Raw genomic sequence first — 20,640 nt, 5'->3', positions numbered from 1 at the left:
AAACCACTTCAATATTCTTGCCTTGAGAACACCATGAACAATATGAAAAGGCAAAAAGATAGGACACTGAAAGATGAACTCCCCAGGTCAGCAGGTGCCCAATATGCTACTGGAGAAGAGTGGAGAAATAACTCCAGAAAGAATGAAGAGATGGAGCCAAAGCGAAAACAATGCCCAGTTGTGACTTGTGATGGAAGTAAAGTCCAATGCTAAAAGAACAATATTGCAATGGAACATGGAATGTTAGGTCCATGAATCAAGGCAAATTGGAAGTGGTCAAACAGGAGATGACAAGAGTGAATATTGACATTTTATGAATCAGTGAACTAAAATGAACTGGAATGGGTGAATTTAGTTCAAATGACCATTATATCTACTACTGTGGGCAAAAATCCTTTACAAGAAATGGAGTAACCCTCATAGTCAACCAAAAAGTCAGAAATGCAGTACTTGGGTGCAATCTCAAAAACAAAAGAATGATCTCTGTTTGTTTCCAAGGCAAACCATTCAATGTCACAGTAATCCAAGTCTATTCCCCAATCACTAATGATAAAGAAGCTGAGTTGAACGGTTCTATGAAGACAAGACCTTCTAGAACTAACACCAAAAAAAGAAGTCCTTTTCATCATAGGAGGCTGGAATGCAAAAGTAGGAAGTCAAGAGATACCTGGAGTAAAGGCAAGTTTGGCCTTGGAGTACAGAATGAAGCAGGACAAAGGCTAATAGAGTTTTGCCAAGAGAACACATTGGTCATAGCAAACACCCTCTTCCAACAACACAAGAGAAGACTCTACACATGGACATCACCAGATGGTCAATACCAAAATTGGATTGATTATATTCTTTGCAGCCAAAGATGGAGAAGCTCTATACAGTCACAAAAAAAAAAAGTCACCAAAGATGACTGTGACTCAGATCATGAACTCCTTATTTCAACATTCAAACTTAAATTGAAGAAAGTAGGGAAAACCACTAGATCATTCAGATATGACCTAAATCAAATCCCTTACGATTATACAGTGAAAGTGACAAATAGATTCAAGGGATTAGATCTTATAGACAGAGTGCTTGAAGAACTATGGATGGAGGTTTGTGACATTGTACAGGAGGCAGTGATCAAGACCATCCTCAAAAATAAGAAAGGCAAAGTGGTTGTCTGAGGAGGCCTTACAAAGAGCTGAGAAAAGAAGAGAAGCAAAAGGCAAAGGAGAAAAAGAAAGATATACCCATTTGAATGCAGAGTTCCAAAGAATAGCAAGGAGAGATAATAAGAAAGCCTTCCTAAGTGATCAATGCAAAGTACACTAGAACAATAGAATGGGAAAGACTAGAGATCTCTTCAAGATGTTAGAGATACCAAGGGACCACTTCATGCAAAGATGAACTCAATAAAAGACAGAAATGGTATGGCCCTAACAGAAGCAGAGGGTATTAAGAAGAGGTGGCAAGAATACACAGAACTATACAAAAAAGATCTTCATGACCCAGATAACCACGATGGTGTGATCACTCACCTGGAGCCAGACATCCTGGAATGTGAAGCCAAGTGGGCCTTAGGAAGCATCACCATGAACAAAGCTAGTGGAGGTGATGGAATTCCAGTTGAGCTGTTTCAAATCCTAAATGATGATGCTGTGAAAGTGCTGCACTCAATACGCCAGCAAATTTGGAAAGCTCAGCAGTGGCCACAGGACTGGAAAAGGTCAGTTTTCATTCCAATCTCAAAGAAAGGCAATGCCAAAGAATATTCAAACTACCACACAGTTGCACTCATCTCACACACCAGCAAAGTAATGCTCAAAATTCTCCAAGCCAGGCTTCAGCAGTACATGAACTGAGAACTTCCAGATGTTCAAGCTGAATTTAGAAAAGGCAGAGGACCCAGAGATCAAATTGCCAGCATCCATTGGATCATGGAAAAAACAAGAGAGTTAGAGAAAAACATCTACTTCTCCTTTATTGACTATGCCAAAGCCTTTGACTGTTTCACTGTGTATATCACAACAAACTGTGGAAAATTCTTAAAGAGATGGGAAACCTCCTGAGAAATCTGTATGCAGGTCAAGAAGCAACATTTAGAAATGGACATGGAACAGTAGACTGGTTCCAAATCAGGAAAGGAGTACATCAAAAAAGGATGTATAGTGTCACCCTGCTTATTTAACTTATATGAAGAGTACATCATGGGAAATGTTTGGCTGTGTGGAGCACAAGCTGGAATCAAGATTGCTGGGGAAAATATCAATAACATCAGATATATGGATGACACCACCCTTTTGGCAGAAAGCAAAGAACCAAAGAACCTCTTTATGAAAGTGAAAGAGGAGAATGAAAAAGTTGGCTTAAAATTCAACATTCAGAAAACGAAGATCATGGCATCTGGTCACATCACTTCATGGCATATAGATGGGGAAACAATGGAAACAGTGACAGACTTTATTTTGGGGGGTTCCAAAATCACTGCAGATGGTGATTGCCGCCATGAAATTAAAAGATGCTTGCTCCTTGGGAGAAAAGCTAAGTACATAGTTCATCTGCAATTTTTTTTCAAATAGTTGCAAATATTTTTAAAAATTATAATACACTTATTGAAAGCAGTTTGTGTGTAAGTGAACCTGCACAGTGCAGATCATTGTTGTTCAAGAGTCAACACTATAGTCATATGCTATAGTACTGGATTTAGGGCTTAAGCATTTGAGTTTTGGAAAACATAATTCAGCCCATACCACTTTTCATTCCTTTTCTTATCTGTTGTATTAGCTAAGACTTACTGTTGGATGTTGAAAAGGTTTTGTAGTGAGGACTTCCTAGCCTTGTTACTAATTCTAGCAAGAAAGTTTTTGCTTTCTCACCATAAATATGACTTAGCTCTAGATTTTTGGTAGATGTTACTTTTCAACTTAAGGAAATTCTCCTCTATTCTTAGCCTGCTAAGAGCTCCTTCATTTTTATGGCTTGTACCATCACCACACATATTATTCAGATTCAAAATGATGAGACACACCTTCTTTGTTGCATCCTTCTCATACTAATCAGTTACTGTGTTCTGGGTATTATACTTATATTTTTAAATAAGCCTTTTAAAAATTACATTGGCATACTTCAAGCCCCATCAATAACATAAACTGATAAAGCAGTATCCCTGACTCCAATCTTACATCCTTCAAATATATTTTCCATATAGCCCTAAGAAGACTTTCCTTGATTAACAACACCCACTCTCAGGCACCCCACCTTACAACCTCCATATTTATTCTTTGTGTGCATTAAACAATGAAATAAAACTTCTGGATTTCAATTACATGATTTGATTCAAGCATTAAATTGTAAGTTCTCTAAAGAATAAGGTTATTTATACCTAAGCCTACCACAAGATCAGATGATGTTAGAGATTAAATAAAATTAATAGAACAAATGAAGATACAGAGGCATAGTAAGAAAATTTTGAATCACATTCTATTTTGACGACTGCTTAGCTTCTATTCTTTTATTGAATATTCCTTAAATAATTAATATAGGAAAAATTATGAAGGTTCATTTAAGGAAATGATTGCTCAAAAATTGTATATATTTTTATCTCCCACTTTGGTTTTTTATATTAGGACCCAGGAGCAAGCAGGTCCTCAGAGCACTCCCCTATGCCTGACACACTCAGTACACAATTTCCCAAGCTGATGCATAAAGTGAAGATTATTTATTGTTTGTTTCATCTTATTATTACCTGTTGATACAACATGTATAAAATAGTTGATTCAAGCGAAAATTCAAAAAAGGTTATAAAAAATTAGTAAACAGAAACCTCAATTAAATAGAACTGAAGGCTCAAAGTTGGGAGTTTTCACACCTACAACAAAGTAGAGCCCAACAGGAAGGACAAAAACTCCTCTTCTTTTCTATGAAAGACTCAGCCAAGGAAAAATCAAGGACTCTGTTCACTACAGCACCTGTTGACTTGAAAAAATACACACATGACAGTCTTGAGTCAAATTTTATTGGGGCAAAATGAAGTCTATAGTCTGGGAGACAGCACCTAAGATAGCTCTGAGAAACTACTCCAAAGATGGTCAGTATAGATGTGATTTTGTTGAAGGGGTGTACATATTTTTTGCACATTTTTTTTTTTGTTCAAAAATTAAGCACACATTTTTTGAAGGTTTCTGCTGCTTACAAGGAACAGTTGTCACCATGGATTTTAGTGTTTTTCTAGATATGAAGATACACAAAAATTGGGTTCATAAAATCAGCTCCTGAAAATATCTAACTATCTGAAGTCTTGTTCTCCCAGTTTTTCCCAGAGCACAGAATGCATCATTTCTGTTCTCTACCCTGAACTCCATTCAAAGAGTGTTGAAAATCAACAGCTGTGTCAGTACGTGATCTAATCCTTACAGAGGTATATGGCAAATACCAATTTGTAGTTGACATGCTCAGTTTTTCTTCTTCTTTGAAAGATTTCTCTTTCCATTGTCATTCAGGAACTTGACTGTGTCTTGCCATGGTGGCAGACCTTGAATTGCAACTCTGTGCTTCTCCTGCATGTTTGCTGGAGAACTATCTGGCAGTCTTTTTGTTTCAGGTCAACATTTCAGTGGCTCCCACAGGGACCAGAGATGACTCCCAACAGCACTAGGGCTGGTGCAAACAGGTGCAGTACCCTCTTCTGAGCCCATTGTTGACTACTGTTTTACTCACCAACTCTGGAGAGTGAAGATGTGTTTATCCTGGAACTGAGCTTTCACCCTCTTTGCATTTGAAGCACTCTGGCTTTATTTGGGATCTATTTAAGATTTTGACTTTCTGGTTAATATGTGGCTCTTTAGGCTAGTAGTCATTTGGCACTTTGGTGTAATTTGAGATCAGACTCTTCCATGGAAACTGATCAGCCTGTTACCTGCAGAACAGAGGTTGCTTCTCCTAAGGTGGCTAGCCTTCAACCCATTTTTAAATTTTATTTACTTATTTTAATTGGAGGCTAATTACTTTACTCTATTGTGGTAGTTTTTGCCATGCATCAATGTGAACAGGGCTTTTTTCTCTGAAACAATGCTGGGTTTTTCAGGCTTTGATCTATTACTTTGGAAGGGCTACAAGAAGATTACTCTTTTTCCATGACAAAGACTCAGCCAGTGAAAAACCAAGGACTGTGCTCACTACAGAGTTCCCAGCTTCCTCTTTTTTCTATAAAATGGTTCTCCTTCCCTTGGCATGCAGAAACTTGCATATGGCTCACCATGATTACAGACCACAAATCATAATTCTCTGCTGATCTCAAACAAGCCCATATTTACTAGAGAAAGATCTTGTGGTCGGTTTCAGGTCAAAACCCTTTAACATGTTAGAAAAATCAGTACTAATTCAGGAATCACTTACTTTAAAAGTAAATTGGACATATTTTACAATATCCAATGCTTTTGTGTAAAATGTGTTATTCACTCACTTGTGTTGGACTCTTTGTAACCCCTAGACTGTAGCCCTCCAGATTCCTCTGTCCATGGAATTCTCCAGGAAAGAATGCTAGAGTGGGTGGCCATTTACTTCTTCATGAGATCTTCTCAACCCAGGGATTAAACCTGGGCCTCCTGCATTGCAGGCAGATTCTTTACAGTCTGAGCCATCGGGATTGTGTATAAGGAAAGGAGCCATTCCAAAATTAACATTGGACAAACTAATTGTTTAAACACTATAATAATGTATAAAAATAATATTCAGCAGAATGTAATAAAAACAAATAGAAATCAGTTTTGTGAAATAAACTGTTATTTGAGATTACTGTGAAGATTCATCTTGGACAATGCTTCTGTAATGTCCAGAGCATCTCTAATATCCAAGATATTTATGTTTGACAATGCTCACATGGAAATAAAGTATTATATGGAAATAATACCTTACCTTTAAAAAGCTTTTGATAACATTTCTATGATACTCAGGAGAACAATTTCATTGATGACCAGAAGGATACAAAATAAACAGACACCACTCATTAGTGGAAGAGAAATAAAAATCACAGAATAGTACTTTTCTTCTCCAAAAGTTTGTATAGAGCTTCTTTGACATCTTTGTTTCTCAGAGAGTAAATCAAAGGATTCAACATGGGAGTCAGCAGGGTGTAACACAAGGAGGCCACTTTACTGAGCTCAGGAAATGTGTCAGGAGTGAGATACATAAAAAAGACAGCACCATAGAGGACACTCACGACTCCCAGGTGGGAGCTGCAAGTGGAGAAGGCTTTCTGACGTCCCTCGGTGGAGGGTATCTTTAGGACTGTGGACACAATGTACAAATATGAAATAACAATAACTATGATGGTGGGCAAGATAATGAAGCCAGATAAGGTGAAAGAAACCGTTCTCAGGATGAAGAGGTCAGAACAAGATAGCCTCTGAAGTGGGCGAGTGTCACAGTAAAAATGGTCAATGGTCCTAGAAGAACAAAAGGATAAAGCAAATGTCATGCTGGTCTGAAGAACTGAGCTGATACAGCCACAAAAATAGGAACCAGCCACCAACTGAACACAGACACGTGTTGACATCTGGACCGTGTAGAGGAGGGGGTTGCAGATGGCAATGAAGCGGTCATACGCCATGACTGCCAGGAGAAACCCCTCAGTCACAATGAAGAGGGCGAAGAGGAAGAGCTGAGTCACACAGCCTGCAAAGGAGATGGACTTGCTCTCAGACCAGAAGTTGATCATAGCCTTGGGTGCAATGACAGAAGAATAGAAGAGATCAATGAAGGAGAGGTTGCCTAAGAAGAAATACATTGGTGTGTTCAGCCGGGGATCAAACATAATAATGACCATCATGCCAATGTTCCCTAGAAGGATCATGGCATAGACAAGCAGAAAAAGCAGGAAGAGGAGAATGTGGAGCTCTGGGAGGACCCTGAAGCCGACAAGAATGAAGTCAGTCACGTCTGAGTGGTTGCGTGTTTCTCTGTCACCCATGGCAGAAACCTGCTGAGAGGCAGAAGGCAAAACAAGCAAATGAACTCTCGGCTGTCATCCTAGTTACAAATCACCTCTTACTGTATTAGGAGTCACAAAGCTATTCTATAATCATTATTTATTTTAACCTTAAAAATTACTAATTTATACAAGTGGTGGAATTAGATCTTTTCCTTCTGAATCTAATACAATATCTTTCCACCAAATATCTATCACTTCTGTATATATTTCCAACTCATGATTTATGCAATAAATGAAATGTCAGGAAATAGTGTTTGCAAGAGAGCACAAATATTTCAATAAATGACAGTTGAAAGCAATTTTGGAGTCTGGGTTTGGAGATAAGGGCTTCAGTAGTCTAGCTTGGGAAAACTTAGCTTGGCAGGCATAGAGTACCAGCAGATACAAAGGAAATGATTGAATTTTAACATCCCTAAAAGGTGCAATTATTTTTTGTGGATAATGGAAACCATGGATTCTGATATAACTTGTATACTCACAAAGAAAAAGTTGTGTGCAACAAAACACAAAAATTATCAGCACTTGTATGCTAGAATTTCCCCAGATGAGCCTCAAACTTTCTTTCATAAAAACAATTTTCCTTCACTTCCTCAACTGACAGCTCATAGTAAAGAGAGAGACTTATTCTGTCTAGATAGAATTATTTAGAAATGGATACTGAACAAAAGATACATGAAGAAGAAATTGTTGATTGCATTCTTATTTACCCTGAATATAACTTTCACAGTCATCATTAGTTCATTTACTAGACACTTCAAATAAGATCACTCTTTTCCCCAAGGCTTTATGTACATGATTCTGTGTAGACAACAATAATAATAGCAAACATTATGTGGCATCTTTTATAGGCCACTTCTCTAAATGCTTTCATAATAGCTCATTTAATACATACAACAATAATATGAAGTGAGTGTTATTGTATTCCCCAGTTTACAGTAACGTAAATGAAGTACCAAGAAATAAAATATGTTGAAAGACACATACTAGGGTCAGAATTGAAATCTGAAGCCAAGAAATCTGGTTCCAGAATCCATGCTCTTAATCACCGTGTGATATCTATCACCTTTTTCTTTGATAAAGAAATCTGAGAGAAGTTTAATATTTTGGTAAGGAAAAGATGACTTTCAGTAAAATGGTATGATGTTGTCTTGATATATTTTTGTTATTCACCAGATCCATCAAAAATTAAATATGAAGATAATGATATTATAAAGGGGCAAGATTTTAAATAGATCAGAATTAGGGTCTTAGGAGTATAAATTATTTAGACAGTGAAAGGAAACACTGTCATAGTTGTAAAATATTTTTTGAAAGATAATGTATCTTATTTATATTTCTTTAAAATCCTGTCTAGAGCCTAGGGACCAGATTATTTTAATTTTTGAGATTTATTCCTATCAAACACATTCTAATGTTAATAAGTTTACAGCTAAAGACAGTTATATCTGGAAAAAGGAGAGTGTTTTTCCCAGAGTAATCAATAGACAAGTAGTCAGTTGGTGATTTATTATTTGTCAAAAACTCACATGCTTTCAAATTTACTCTTACCTTATATTGTTTGGTAATTTGTCATGTTCTGTAAAAAGAAGCAGCAGAATTCTGATGTTTTTGTCTTGTTATTGTTTTAATTTTAGAAAGAGTAAACAAATTTAATGACTATGTTACAAAAAGAATTTAAAAAATCATTATGTCAAAATAAAATGAACCCCTTTCCTCTCAAAATTTCCAAATGCATGTTCATTTTCCCAGTTTCATATTCTTCCCTTAGAGAAAATAGCCTTATTTTTCTTACTGCTTTGTGTTAACTACTGGGCTTTCCTTTAGTAGTTGACATTGGAAAAAGTCATTGTTCTTTGTAGAAGAAAAGCAAGTGTATTTTCCAGTGATGTTTGGATAACTCTGAAATGCTTCCAGAAATTATATTCCATAGTCATGCAAAGTGAGTCTGAGGAATCAATCAATAGGATAGTCCCTCTTCTGCATTATCTAGTGCTTGAATGCTTTTAAGAAGCAAAAATAGATTGTCTTAGTCATCCAAGTAGAGGCCCTGAGTCATCTGGAATCTCTGATAATCTGCTCAAATAACAGCAGCAGTTTTCATAATGGCTTTGGCATAACAGTATTAATTGCAGCATTGAGGTTTCCTTTACCTTCTGGGATATAGCCCTCCTGGGAAAGAAAGAAGTATAAATTTTTTATTAAGATGTCTAGACTCCAGAGTCAAGATCCATGAAGAACATAGGGACTTCAGACTTAAAGAAAAGAAGAAAAGAAAGAAAATGGGGTGGGGGTGTGTGGAAGCAGCCTGAGTCTAATAGGAGTCAGCATACATACAAGTGCTGTTTTCCTGTGAGAATCCTTTGGGAAGGACCAAAAAGATCTTTTTTAAAATCATCAATCCAAAAAAAGACATATCTGAGTCAGAGTTCTAAAACACAACTCCTTGCATCTAAAAATGCAGCTCTAGTCATTATTTTTTCTCAAACACTTCACTGAGAAATAATTAGTGTGAAGCAAACTGTATTCGCTGAATATACATTTCTGTGAGTTTTGCCAGCTTTACACATCAATGAGACCACCACCATATCAAGATACAGAGTATTTCCTCCAAGAGACTTATCATGCCCTTTTTTAACCATGCCTGCTTCCAACTCCATTTTCAGCTAACCAGTGATATGATTTTTTTTTTTGCATATAAATATGTTTGCATATAGTATGCACCTTCTCTTCTCAGGTTTCTTTCACTAATAAAATGATTTTGAGATTTATTCATTTTGTAATATCTATAAGTAACTCATTCTATTTATTGATGAGTATTCCATTTACATATGTACCAAATTTTGGTACTCTTAAATCTTGGGCAATTGAGGTGTTTTCTGATTTCAGATATTGTGAATAAAGTCAATATAAATATTCACACACACTTATTTGATCAAGGACCCCCTTCCTTCCTCTCCTCTCTCAGCACAGCATAACTTTCCTACACTCAAGCAAGTGCAGGAAAAAACACACAGATTTCTCTTCCCCTTGGTCCCAGACAAAGGCGACCATATCACCTTGAGAGTTAAGTCACTATATTCATGTCCCCCTGTTTGCAACCCAATGGACTGAGTCCACCAACCTCTCCTGTCCATGGGAGTCTCCAGGCAAGACTACTAGGAAGGGCTGCTGCGCCCTCCTCCCGGGGATCTTCCCAAGCCAGGAATTGAACCACTCTTTCGTCTCCTGCATTGGCAGATGAGCTCTTTACTACTAGCGCCACCTGGGAAGCCCATCACCTTGAGAGTATCAGGCAGCAAATATATCTTATCCCCAAGATATAAATAATGCAGAAAGTCTATTCAAAGCAAGAGTGGCTAAAATATCTTGAAGATCTCTTTTTTTATCCAGCCTCCATTCATAGTGTAGAAGCTTGACCTCTGTCATGTTACACCAAGAATACTGGAGATCTGATTTAAGTAGCCTCAGTTCAAAGGATGAAGTTTCTGTGCCAAGAGCAATAATACCATCGGCTACTGACCATACCCAGAATCAGAGGTGTCACTCAGAGAACTGAACCACAGGTTTTGCCTAGAATGAAAAGTGTACCGTAACAGAGAGCTCCAAGTGAACTGCATTTAGAACAAAGTGTGGAAAAGTTCAAGCATAAGTGAATTCTGAAACTTAAAAATAATTTGGTGATAAGTAATGAAGTAGAGATGGTTAGCTCCATGAAAGCAAAAAGCCAACTGTTGACCAACTAGAAGTTTACTAGAGAGAAGTAGAGAAGGAGCCAGCTAAGAAATGCCTTCTCTGGTTTTGAACAAGCATTAAAAACTAGCCTTAAAGACTGTCCTTGTAAAGGAGATAAAAAAAATTTTTTTGGTATCTGTTGCATTTCAAGATATATTATTTTTTAATTTATTGTTTATTGAGGTAACAACTGGTCTATATTATACAAGTTTCATGAATACATTATATTTCTCCTTTTATATACACTGCACAGTGCTCACCACCAAAAACAGTTTCCATCACCATATAGTTGATCTCCTGAACCCATTTCACTCTCCACTCCCCCACTATTCTCTTCTCTGTATCTACATGCTTGTTTTTGATTGGTTTGGTTTGCTTACCTATTTTGATTTTTGCTTTTTTTTTTTTTTTTGTATTCCACGTATGAGTGAAGTCATATGGTATTTGTCTTTCTCTATCTAACTTACTTCACTTAGTATAATATCCTTTAAGTCCATCTGTGTTACCACAATTGGCAAGGTTTCATCTTTTTTATGGTTGAATATAAGTCTATTCTGTATATACACAGCATCTTCTTTACCCATCCATCAGTGGGCCTTTAAACTGTTTCTCTATCTTGGTTATTGTAAATAGCACTGTGATGAACATAAGGGTGCATATATCTTTTCAACTAGTATTTTCATATTCTTTGGTAAATACCGAGAAGTGGAATGACTGATTCATATGCTGGCTCTGTTCTTAATATTTTGAGAAATATCCATAATTTTTTATAGTGGCTAAGCCAATTTATATTCTCACCGAAACTCTGTTTCCTTTTCTCCACATCCTCACCAATACTTCTCATTTCTTGCCTTTTTGATAATAGCCATTCTAATAGGCAGGAGGTGGTATCTCATTGTGACTTTGATTTGCATTAATTTGTGATGTTGAACATTTTTCATGAGCCTGTTGGCCATACATCTGTCTCCTTTGGAAAAATGTATATTCAAGTCCTTTGACCACTTTTTTTATTTCACTCATTTATTGTTGAAACACACACTGTTGTAAATGTAAAATAAAAATCAGTGATGAAAGCAGAGAAAAAGTAAGCCCTTAAAGAGCTTACATTTTTAAAAGAATTATTTTTAATTGGACAATAATGACTTTACAATGTTGTGTTGGTTTCTGCTGTGCAACAACATGAACCAGCTATGAAAGTGAAGTCGCTCAGTCGTGTCCGACTCTTTGCAACCCCATGGATGGGATTCTCCAGGCAAGAACACTGGAGTGGGTTGCCATTTCCTTCTCCAGGGGATCTTCCTGACCCAGGGATTGAACCCGGGTCTCCTGCATTGTAGGCAGACACTTAACCGTCTGAGCCACCAGGGAAGTACTATCCAACAGGGAACCAGCTATAAGTCTCCTTCGAAGACCTCTCTCCCACCCCTGGCATCCCAGCTCTCTCCGCATGGAGCTGGGTTCCCTGTGCTAAACAGTTACTTTCCGCTAGCTAGCTATTCTACACATGATAGAGTATATATGTCAACTCTACTCTCTCAGTTTGTCTCCCTCTCCTTCATCCTCTGTGTTCGCAAGTCCTTCTGTATGTCTCTTTGCCCATTTTTCATTCGGGTTGTTTGGTTTTTTTATTGTTGAATTATATGCATCATTCATATATGTGGATATTGTCCACCAAAGGGACAAATTTAATTGGATTAGAATGTAGAACAATATATGTCCCAGAATTTTTAGAAAATGATACAAGAATTACTGGAGGCAATTTGCTGAGTAGTGAAATTTACAGTCAACAAATGTTGTTGTTGTTCAGTCACTCAGTCTTGTCCAACTCTTTGTGACCCTGTAGACTGCAGCACGCCAGGCTTCCCTGTCATTCACTATCTCCTGGATTTTGCTTAAACTCATATCCATTGAGTTGATGATGTCATCCAACCATACCATCCTCTGTCACCCGCTTCTCTCCTGCCTTCAATCTTTCCCAGCATCAGGGTCTTTTTCCATAAGTTGGCTCTTCGCAGTAGATGTCTGAAGTATCGGAGCCTCAGCTTCAGCATCAGTCCTTCCAATGAATATTCAGAGTTGATTTCTTTTAGGATTGATTGGTTTGATCTCCTTGTAGTCCAAGGAACTCTCAAGAGTCTTCTCCAACACCACAATCCAAAACCATCAATTCTTCAGCCCTCAGTCTTCTTTATGGCTCAACTCTCACATCCATACATGACTACTGGAAAAACCATAGCTCTGACTATATGGCCTTTTGTCAGCAAATGATGTTCCTGGTTTTTAATACACTGTCTATGTTTGTCATAGATTTTCTTCCAAGGAGCAAGAACATCTGTCAAATCATCTGTCAGTGCCTATAACAATACATCTTACATAATACAAAATATTGTATATATTATACATATTGCTAACACGACATCAAAAATGAAAAATATAGAAAGATATAAAAAAATGAAAAGATGATGAGAAAAAGAAATTCATATTTATTTACAGGTATAAGGATTCTTTTACTGATAATTAAGAAGCAGCAATATGATTGCTTTATGAGAACTGTGTACTCAATTTAGTTGCTTCATAGTAGTGCAACCTACAAACAAATGAATGAATCACTATAAACTTTTATTACATAGAGTATTATAGTCATATTCATAATACAGTATTAGAAACAGTTTTATTTTTTAAAACACCCTCCTACCTATGATGTAGTTTCTCTAATTATTACAGAGTGATGTACACATACCATGCTTGTATGCTCATTCACTGAGTCATGCAACCCCTGGACTGTCACCCACCAGGCTCCTCCATCCATGGAATTCTCCAGGAAAGAATACTGGAGTGAGTTGCCATTTCCTACTACAGGGATTCTTCCCAACTGAGGGATCGAACCCACATCTCTTGCATCTCCTGCATTGGCAGGCAGATTCTTTACCACTGAGACACCTGGGAAGCCCACCAGTACTGTACCATATTGTAATTCATAATGTATTGCATTGTCCGAAAAGTTTACTCAGGATTTTCATAACAGAAAAACCCAAATGAATTTTTTGGTCAACCCAGTAGTAGAAGGGTTCATGTCATAAAAGTCAAACGCAGTCTTTAATAACTGGAGTCCTTCTGCCAAATTGCCTGATGTCACTTGTCTCTGGCACTGCTTCTGCATCTTCTTCCTGTCATCTGGCACTGACTGAGAGCCACTCACCTCCATCAAATCCTCTGTTAATTCTTTTGTTGTGTTTACCAGTTCTTGGATTTCTCCAACATCCATCTCTTGAAACACTTTACCCACATCACCACCTTTTTTGTCATATCTTCAATTCTTCATGATTTTCTTCATTGGCTCTGTTGTAAATCATGTGAAGTCATGCACAACATCTTGAACAAGTTCTCCAACAGGACTTTACTATTTCAGAATTGATGGCTTTCATAGCTTTTCTATAACAATGATGGCATCTTCAATGGTATAATCCTTTCAGACTTTCATGATCGGTCTATGAGGTTTCTCTTCCATATCACTGACAATCTTTCCCTAAATTATCATGCGTAATGAGCCTTAAAGATCTTTATGCCCCCTGATCTAGGGGCTGAATTAGAGATGTTGTGTTCGGGGGACAAGTAGACACCTTTGGTGTTTAACTCATGGAGTTCTGGCCAGGGACATGGTCCAATATTTAAAAAAAAAAAAAAATTAAGACAGACCTCTCCTGCAAGGTGCTTCCAAAAGCATCAGTAGAATCAATTCAGGAGAAAAGGGGTTACTTATCTAGTGTTTCTTGTTTTACAAAAAGAGACTGGCAGCTGCAATTTATCTTTTCCCTTTAAAACTTGGGGATTAGTAGTTTTATAGATAAGGACATTCTTGATCATAAGCCTAAACACATTTGCACAAAACAGTAGGGTAAGCCTATCCATTCCTGCCTTGAATCCTGGGGCTCACTTCCTCCCCCTTCTAATAAGTATCCTCTGTGGCAGTTTCTTCACAGACTAGGGCACTTTTTTCTGCATTAAAAACTGGTTCAGCCAGATATCCTCTCTCCTCAATGATTCTTTTACTGGCATTTGGGAGCTCATCTGATGCCTCTTGATCAACAGAAGCTGCTTCCCCAATTTTCTTGAGACTTCTTAAGCCAAACCTCTTTCTAAAATTATCAAACCATCCTTTGCTTTCATCAAATTCTCCAGTTTTAGTCCTTCACCTTGCTTTTGTTTTATGTTGGCATATAACTTTACTTTTTCTCAAATCACATTAGAATGTATAGATATGTCTTTCTCCTGGCAACCCTGCACCCAGTAAAATATGCATTTTTAATATGAAATAAAATATTCACAAAAGTACAACATTTTCATGCCTGCTGGTGTAGCCACAGCAAGCTACAGCTTCACAAATTCTTTAAAAAAAAAAATGAGTCCTTACACTGGATTCATTCATCTTAAAATGGCAGGCAACCATAGCTATAGACCTCAATCTTCAGTATATACCTAGCAATTCAACTTTTTCTTGTAAGGTTATGACTATTCTCTGCTTCTTAGGAGCACTTCCCGCATTATTAGTGGCATTTCATAGGAGTCCTGAGATGTTGTTATTTAAGGTATTGCACTAAACATAATGAAAAATTTACAAGAACTGGGAGAGGTCACTTTTTACTGTGGTACCCAGTTTATTGCAAAGATTAACAGCTCACATAGAGATGATTAGTGTCCTGTAGTGTTTTAAGTGGATACTCACATCACTTGGGCTCACCACAGTAGCAACAGGAGGTAGCTACAAATATATTATAGTAGTACAACATGTACTACAATCAATTTCCTGTCATTATTATTTAATACTCCAATGTTACATTTTTTAAATTTCTCTCAACTGAAAATGGTGCCAGGTATGGTCTAGAGTAGTATCTATATATATTTTATGCATTCATGACATACCTAATTTTTCTTAATTATTTTCAATATTTCTAGGCTACCTAGTTCATCTGCAAGTTTTTTCAAATTGTTGCAAATATTCAAAAACAACTTCTAATACATTTATTAAAAGCAATTTGTGTGCAAGTGAATCTGCACATTTAAAACTAGTGTTGTTCAAGGGTCAACTCTATAGTCATACACTATGGTACTGGGGTTAGGTCTTCAACATACAAATTCTGAAACACATAATTCAGCCCATAACACTTTCTTTTCTTGTCTATTGCCTTAGCTAAGACTTACAGTTGAATGTTGAAAAGGTTTTGCAGTGGGGACTTCCTTGCTTTGTTCCTAATTTTACAAGGAAAGCTTCTGCTTCTCACCTTAAATATGATCTTAGCTCTATATTTTTGATAGATGTTACTTTTCAAGTTAAGGAAATTCTCTATTCCTGGCTTCCTAAGAGCTCCTTTACTTTTTATGTGTTTGTACCATCACCACACATATCATTCAGATTTAAAATGATGAGACACACCTTCTTTGCTGTATCTGTCTCATACTAATTAGTTATTATGTTATGTGTATTTTACTTATAATTTTTATTAGCTTTATTTATTTTAAATGAAAGAAAGATGAATGTTTTTAATGATTAAAAAGTGCAATTCACAAAGAAGATAGACATCATAAACCATTAGACCCCTTGACAACAAAGAAACAAAGATTCATAAAGCAAATACAGGAGAAATATAAGGAAAAAGAACAAAAATATATAATCATAGTGAGACATATTAACATTTCCCTAAGAATATTTTATCAACTGTAGAAAAAATAAAAATAGGAGCATTCTGAAAGAGGCCATTAATAATTTAATATAATATATATTTATCTAATAAATTTATGTTAATCATATCCTATATAAATATATTTAGAATTTTGTATCTCATGTGTTATTAGAAGTCCGTAGGACATTTATAAAAACTGGCAAAAAGATAAACATTACTACATTTCAAAAAGTAGAATTTTTTTTTGTATGTGTGGTTCAGTTATACATATACAAATATGATATTTTTCTCCATTATAAGTTATTGCAAGGTATTGACTATAGTTCCCTGTGCTATACAGTAAACCTTTCCTGCTTGTTTCATATCTATTTTTTTAAATTAGAAATCTAGCATTCTACTCATAATAAGTCAAACAATTGGAATCAAAATGTCATAAAATTTTAGTTAGGCAAAAATCCATACTTTTTCTAAAATATATATGTTATACATATTATTTATATATCTGTATACAAAAACTTTTCTACTACCCTTGATAAAGGCTTGAGAAAGAACATCAATAAAAAAGCAGATGGAGAAATTGGAAAACATAACCTAAATGAAATAGGAGCACTGAATATGAAATAGAAAAAGTGAAACAAACTAGATAAAAGATCCTCATATAGTCCAGTTGTTTTTAACATAGTTGTTCATTAGAAACATATCTGGAGCTCTGGCAAAAAAAAATAAAATAAAATAAGCAATACCTGGGCAATTGTATTTTTTTAAAAAATTCCAAGATAAGTCTGACATGCATCTGGATTTTAAAAAGTGATTACAAATTTTTCTATTCAATGGCAGTTTTGGTGATATAGAATTTTATAATTTTTCTGTTGATCAATCATGATACCATGGTATTAAGTGGGTAATAGTTACATAATCACAGTAGTAAAAGATGTTGATCAGTTTTCACAATCAATAACCAGACAAAAAATAGAAGATAATTACTGTTGCAAGCCATGAAGGAAACATAATCAACCTAACAATATAAAATAATTACATACAACTTGGTGGGCCAAGCAGAAGGATATGGTAAGCAGAAGTGCATACATGCACATGTTTTCGACTGCTTAGCCAGTCTGTGTCTTTTGATTGGTGAATTTAATCCATTTACTTTTAATGTAATTATCATATTACCTATTACCACTTTCTTAATTGTTTGTGGTTTATTTTCTGTAGATAGGGCTTTCCATTTTCTTGTTTTCTGCCTAAAGAAGTTCCTTAGCATTTGTTGTAAAGCTGATTTGGTGGTGCTGAGGTATTTTAGCTTTTGCTTTTCTGGAATGCTTTTGATTTTTCCATCAAATCTGAAGAAGAGTCTTGCCGGATAGAGTACTCCTGGTTGCAATTTCTTCCCTTTCATCACTTTAAATATGTCAAGTCATTCCCACCTGGCTTGTCGAGTTTCTGTTAAGAAATCAACCTGTGATTCATGTCAATGCATGGCAAAACCCACTACAATATTGTAAAGTAATTCACCTCTAATTAAAATAAGTAAATTTTGAGAAAATGAAAAAAAGAAATAAGCCTGATGGGAGTTCCCTTGTATGTTGTCATTTTTCCATTGTTGCGTTTAATATTTTATCTCTGTCTTTAATTTTTTTGAGAGTGATTACTATGTGTCTTGGTGTGTTCTTCCTTTGGTTTATCCTGCCTGGGATTCTCTCTGCTTCCTAGACTTGATTATTTCCCTTTGCATGTTAGGGAAGTTTTTAGCTATTATCCCTTCAAATATTTTCTCAGGTCTTCTCTCTCTCTCTCTCTCCTCTCCTTCTGGGGTCCCTATAATGCAAATGTTCATGCTTTTAATGTTGTTCCAGGTCTCTTAAGCTATCTTCGTATCTTTTCATTCTTTATTCTATAACTGTTCTGCGGCAGTGATTTCCATCAAACTGTCCTTCAAGTCATTTATCTGTGCTTATGCCTCAGTTATTCTGCTCTGGATTCCTTCTACTGTATTATTCATTTCTGTTTGCTTGTTCTTTAGTTCTTGTAGATCTTTGGTAAACATTTTTTGTGTCTTCTCAATCTTTGCCTCCATTCCTTTTCTGAGAAGCTGAATCATATTCACTATCATTTATCTGAATTCTTTTTCTGGAAGGTTGCCTATCTCTACTTCATTTAGTTGTTTTTCTGGGGTTTTATACCTTCATCTGGGAGGCAGCTTTTTGCTTTTTCATGCTGATTAACTTTCTGTAATGTGGTTTTAATGTGATATTAAGAAGAGGTAGCGAGAATACATAAAAGAACTATACAAAAAAGATCTTCATGACCCAGATAATCATGATGGTGTGATCACTCACCTAGAGCCAGACATCCTGGAATGCAAAGTCAAGTGGGTGTTAGAAAGCATCACTATGAACAAAACAGCTGGAGGTGATGGAATTCCAGTTGAGCCATTTCAAATCCTAAAAGATGATGCTGTGAAAGTCGTGCACTCAATATGCCAGAAAATTTGGAAAACTCAGCAGTGGCCACAGGACTGGAAATGGTTAGTTTTTATTTCAATCCCAAAGAAAGGCAATGCCAAAGAATGCTCAAACTACCACACAATTGCACTCATCTCACATGCTAGCAAAGTAATGCTCAAAATGCTCCAAGCCAGGCTTCAACAATACGTGAACTGTGAACTTCTAGATGTTCAAGCTGGATTTAGAAAAGGGAGAGGAACCAAAGATCAAATTTGCAACATCCGCTGGATCATCGAAAAAGCAAGAGGGTTCCAGAAAAACATCTACTTCTGCTTTAGTGACTATACCAAAGCCTTTGACTGTGTGGAAACAAAAAACTGTGGAAAATTCTTAACGAGATGGGAATACCAGACCACTGGACCTGCCTCCTGAAAATCTAAATGCAGGTAAAGAAACAACAGTTAGAACTGAACATGGAACAACAGACTGGTTCCAAATAGGAAAAGGAGTACATCCAGGATGCATATTGTCACCCTGATTATTTAATTTATATTCAGTGTGCATCATGTGAACTGCTTGGCTGGATGAAGCATAAGCTTGAATCAAGATTGCTGGGAGAAATATCAATAACCTCAGATACTCAGATGACACCACCCTTATGGCAGAAAGCAAAGAACTAAAGAGCTTCTTGATGAAGGTGAAAGAGGAGAGTGAAAAAGTTGGCTTAAAACTCAACATTCAGAAAACTAAGATCATGGCATCCAGCCCCATCATTTCATGGCAAATAGATAGGGAAACAATGGAAACAGTGGCATACTTTATTTTCTTGGGCTCAAAATCACTGCAGGTGGTGACTGCAGCCATGAAATTAAAAGATGCTTGCTCCTTGGAAGAAAAGTTATGACCAACCTAGACAGCATATTAAAAAGCAGAGACATTACTTTTCCAACCAAGGTCTGTCTAGTCAAATCTATGGTTTTTCCAGTAGAAATGTATGGATGTGAGAGTTAGACTATAAAGAAAGCTGAGCACTGAAGAATTGATGCTTTGAACTGTGGTGTTGGAGAAGGCTCTTGAGAGTCTCTTGGACAGCAAGGAGATCCAACCACTCCATCCTAAACGAAATAAGTCCTGAATATTCATTGGAAGGACTGATGCTGAAGCTGAAACTCCAATTCTTTGGCCACCTGATGCAAAAAACTGACTCATTTGAAAAGACCCTCATGGGGGGAAAGATTGAAGGCAGGAGGAGAAGGGGACGACAGAGGACGAGATGGATGGATGGCTTCTCTGACTCGATGGACATGAGTTTGAATAAACTCCAGGAGTTGGTGATGGACAGGGAAGCCTGGCGTGTTGCAGTCCATGGGGTCACAAAGAGTCAGACATGACTGAGCGACCGAACTGAACTGAATGTGGTTTTGTTTTAGTCGCTGTGGGATTGTGGTTCTTCTTGTTTTTCTGTCTGCCCTCTGATGGAGAAGGTTAAGAGGCTTGTGTAAGAACTTCCTGATGGGAGGGCCTGGTGGTGGGAAAAACTGGGTCTTATTTTGGTGGGCAAGGCCTTGCTCAGTAAAGCTTTAACCCAGTTATCTACTGTTGAGTAGGGTTGCACACCCTGCCTGGTAGTTTTTTTGGCCTGAGGTAACCCAGCCCTGGGGTCTATGGTCAAGTTAATGGTGACTTTCAAGAGTGTTTATGCCAAACAGAACCTTCCCTGACAGCTGCTGCCAGTCCCCCAGTCCCTGCAGTGAGCCCCTGCTGACCCACGCCTCCACAGGAGACCCTCCAAGACTAGCTGGTAGTTTGGGTTCAGTTT

At 36.9% G+C, this 20,640-nt stretch overlaps 1 protein-coding gene across 1 annotated transcript; it reads right to left on the bottom strand.

Annotated features, from left to right (window-relative positions):
• Positions 1-6,001: 6,001 nt before the first annotated feature.
• Positions 6,002-7,000, bottom strand: LOC122680438 (olfactory receptor 9K2-like). The gene has a single exon (XM_043881794.1). It carries the CDS (start codon positions 6,941-6,943, stop codon positions 6,002-6,004), a length of 942 nt encoding a protein of 313 aa, XP_043737729.1. The 5' UTR covers positions 6,944-7,000.
• Between the last annotated feature and the right edge of the window lie 13,640 nt (positions 7,001-20,640).

Source organism: Cervus elaphus, chromosome 22, assembly GCF_910594005.1.
Source record: "Cervus elaphus chromosome 22, mCerEla1.1, whole genome shotgun sequence".
NCBI lineage: Eukaryota > Metazoa > Chordata > Mammalia > Artiodactyla > Cervidae > Cervus > Cervus elaphus.
The sequence above is the reverse complement of the archived record's forward strand: the minus strand, read 5'-3'. Positions and strand labels throughout refer to the sequence as shown.

What these genes read in the sequence shown, in the direction of transcription:
- LOC122680438 (XM_043881794.1), bottom strand. Translation starts at nt 6,943, where the DNA reads ATGGGTGACAGAGAAACACGCAACCACTCAGACGTGACTGACTTCATT.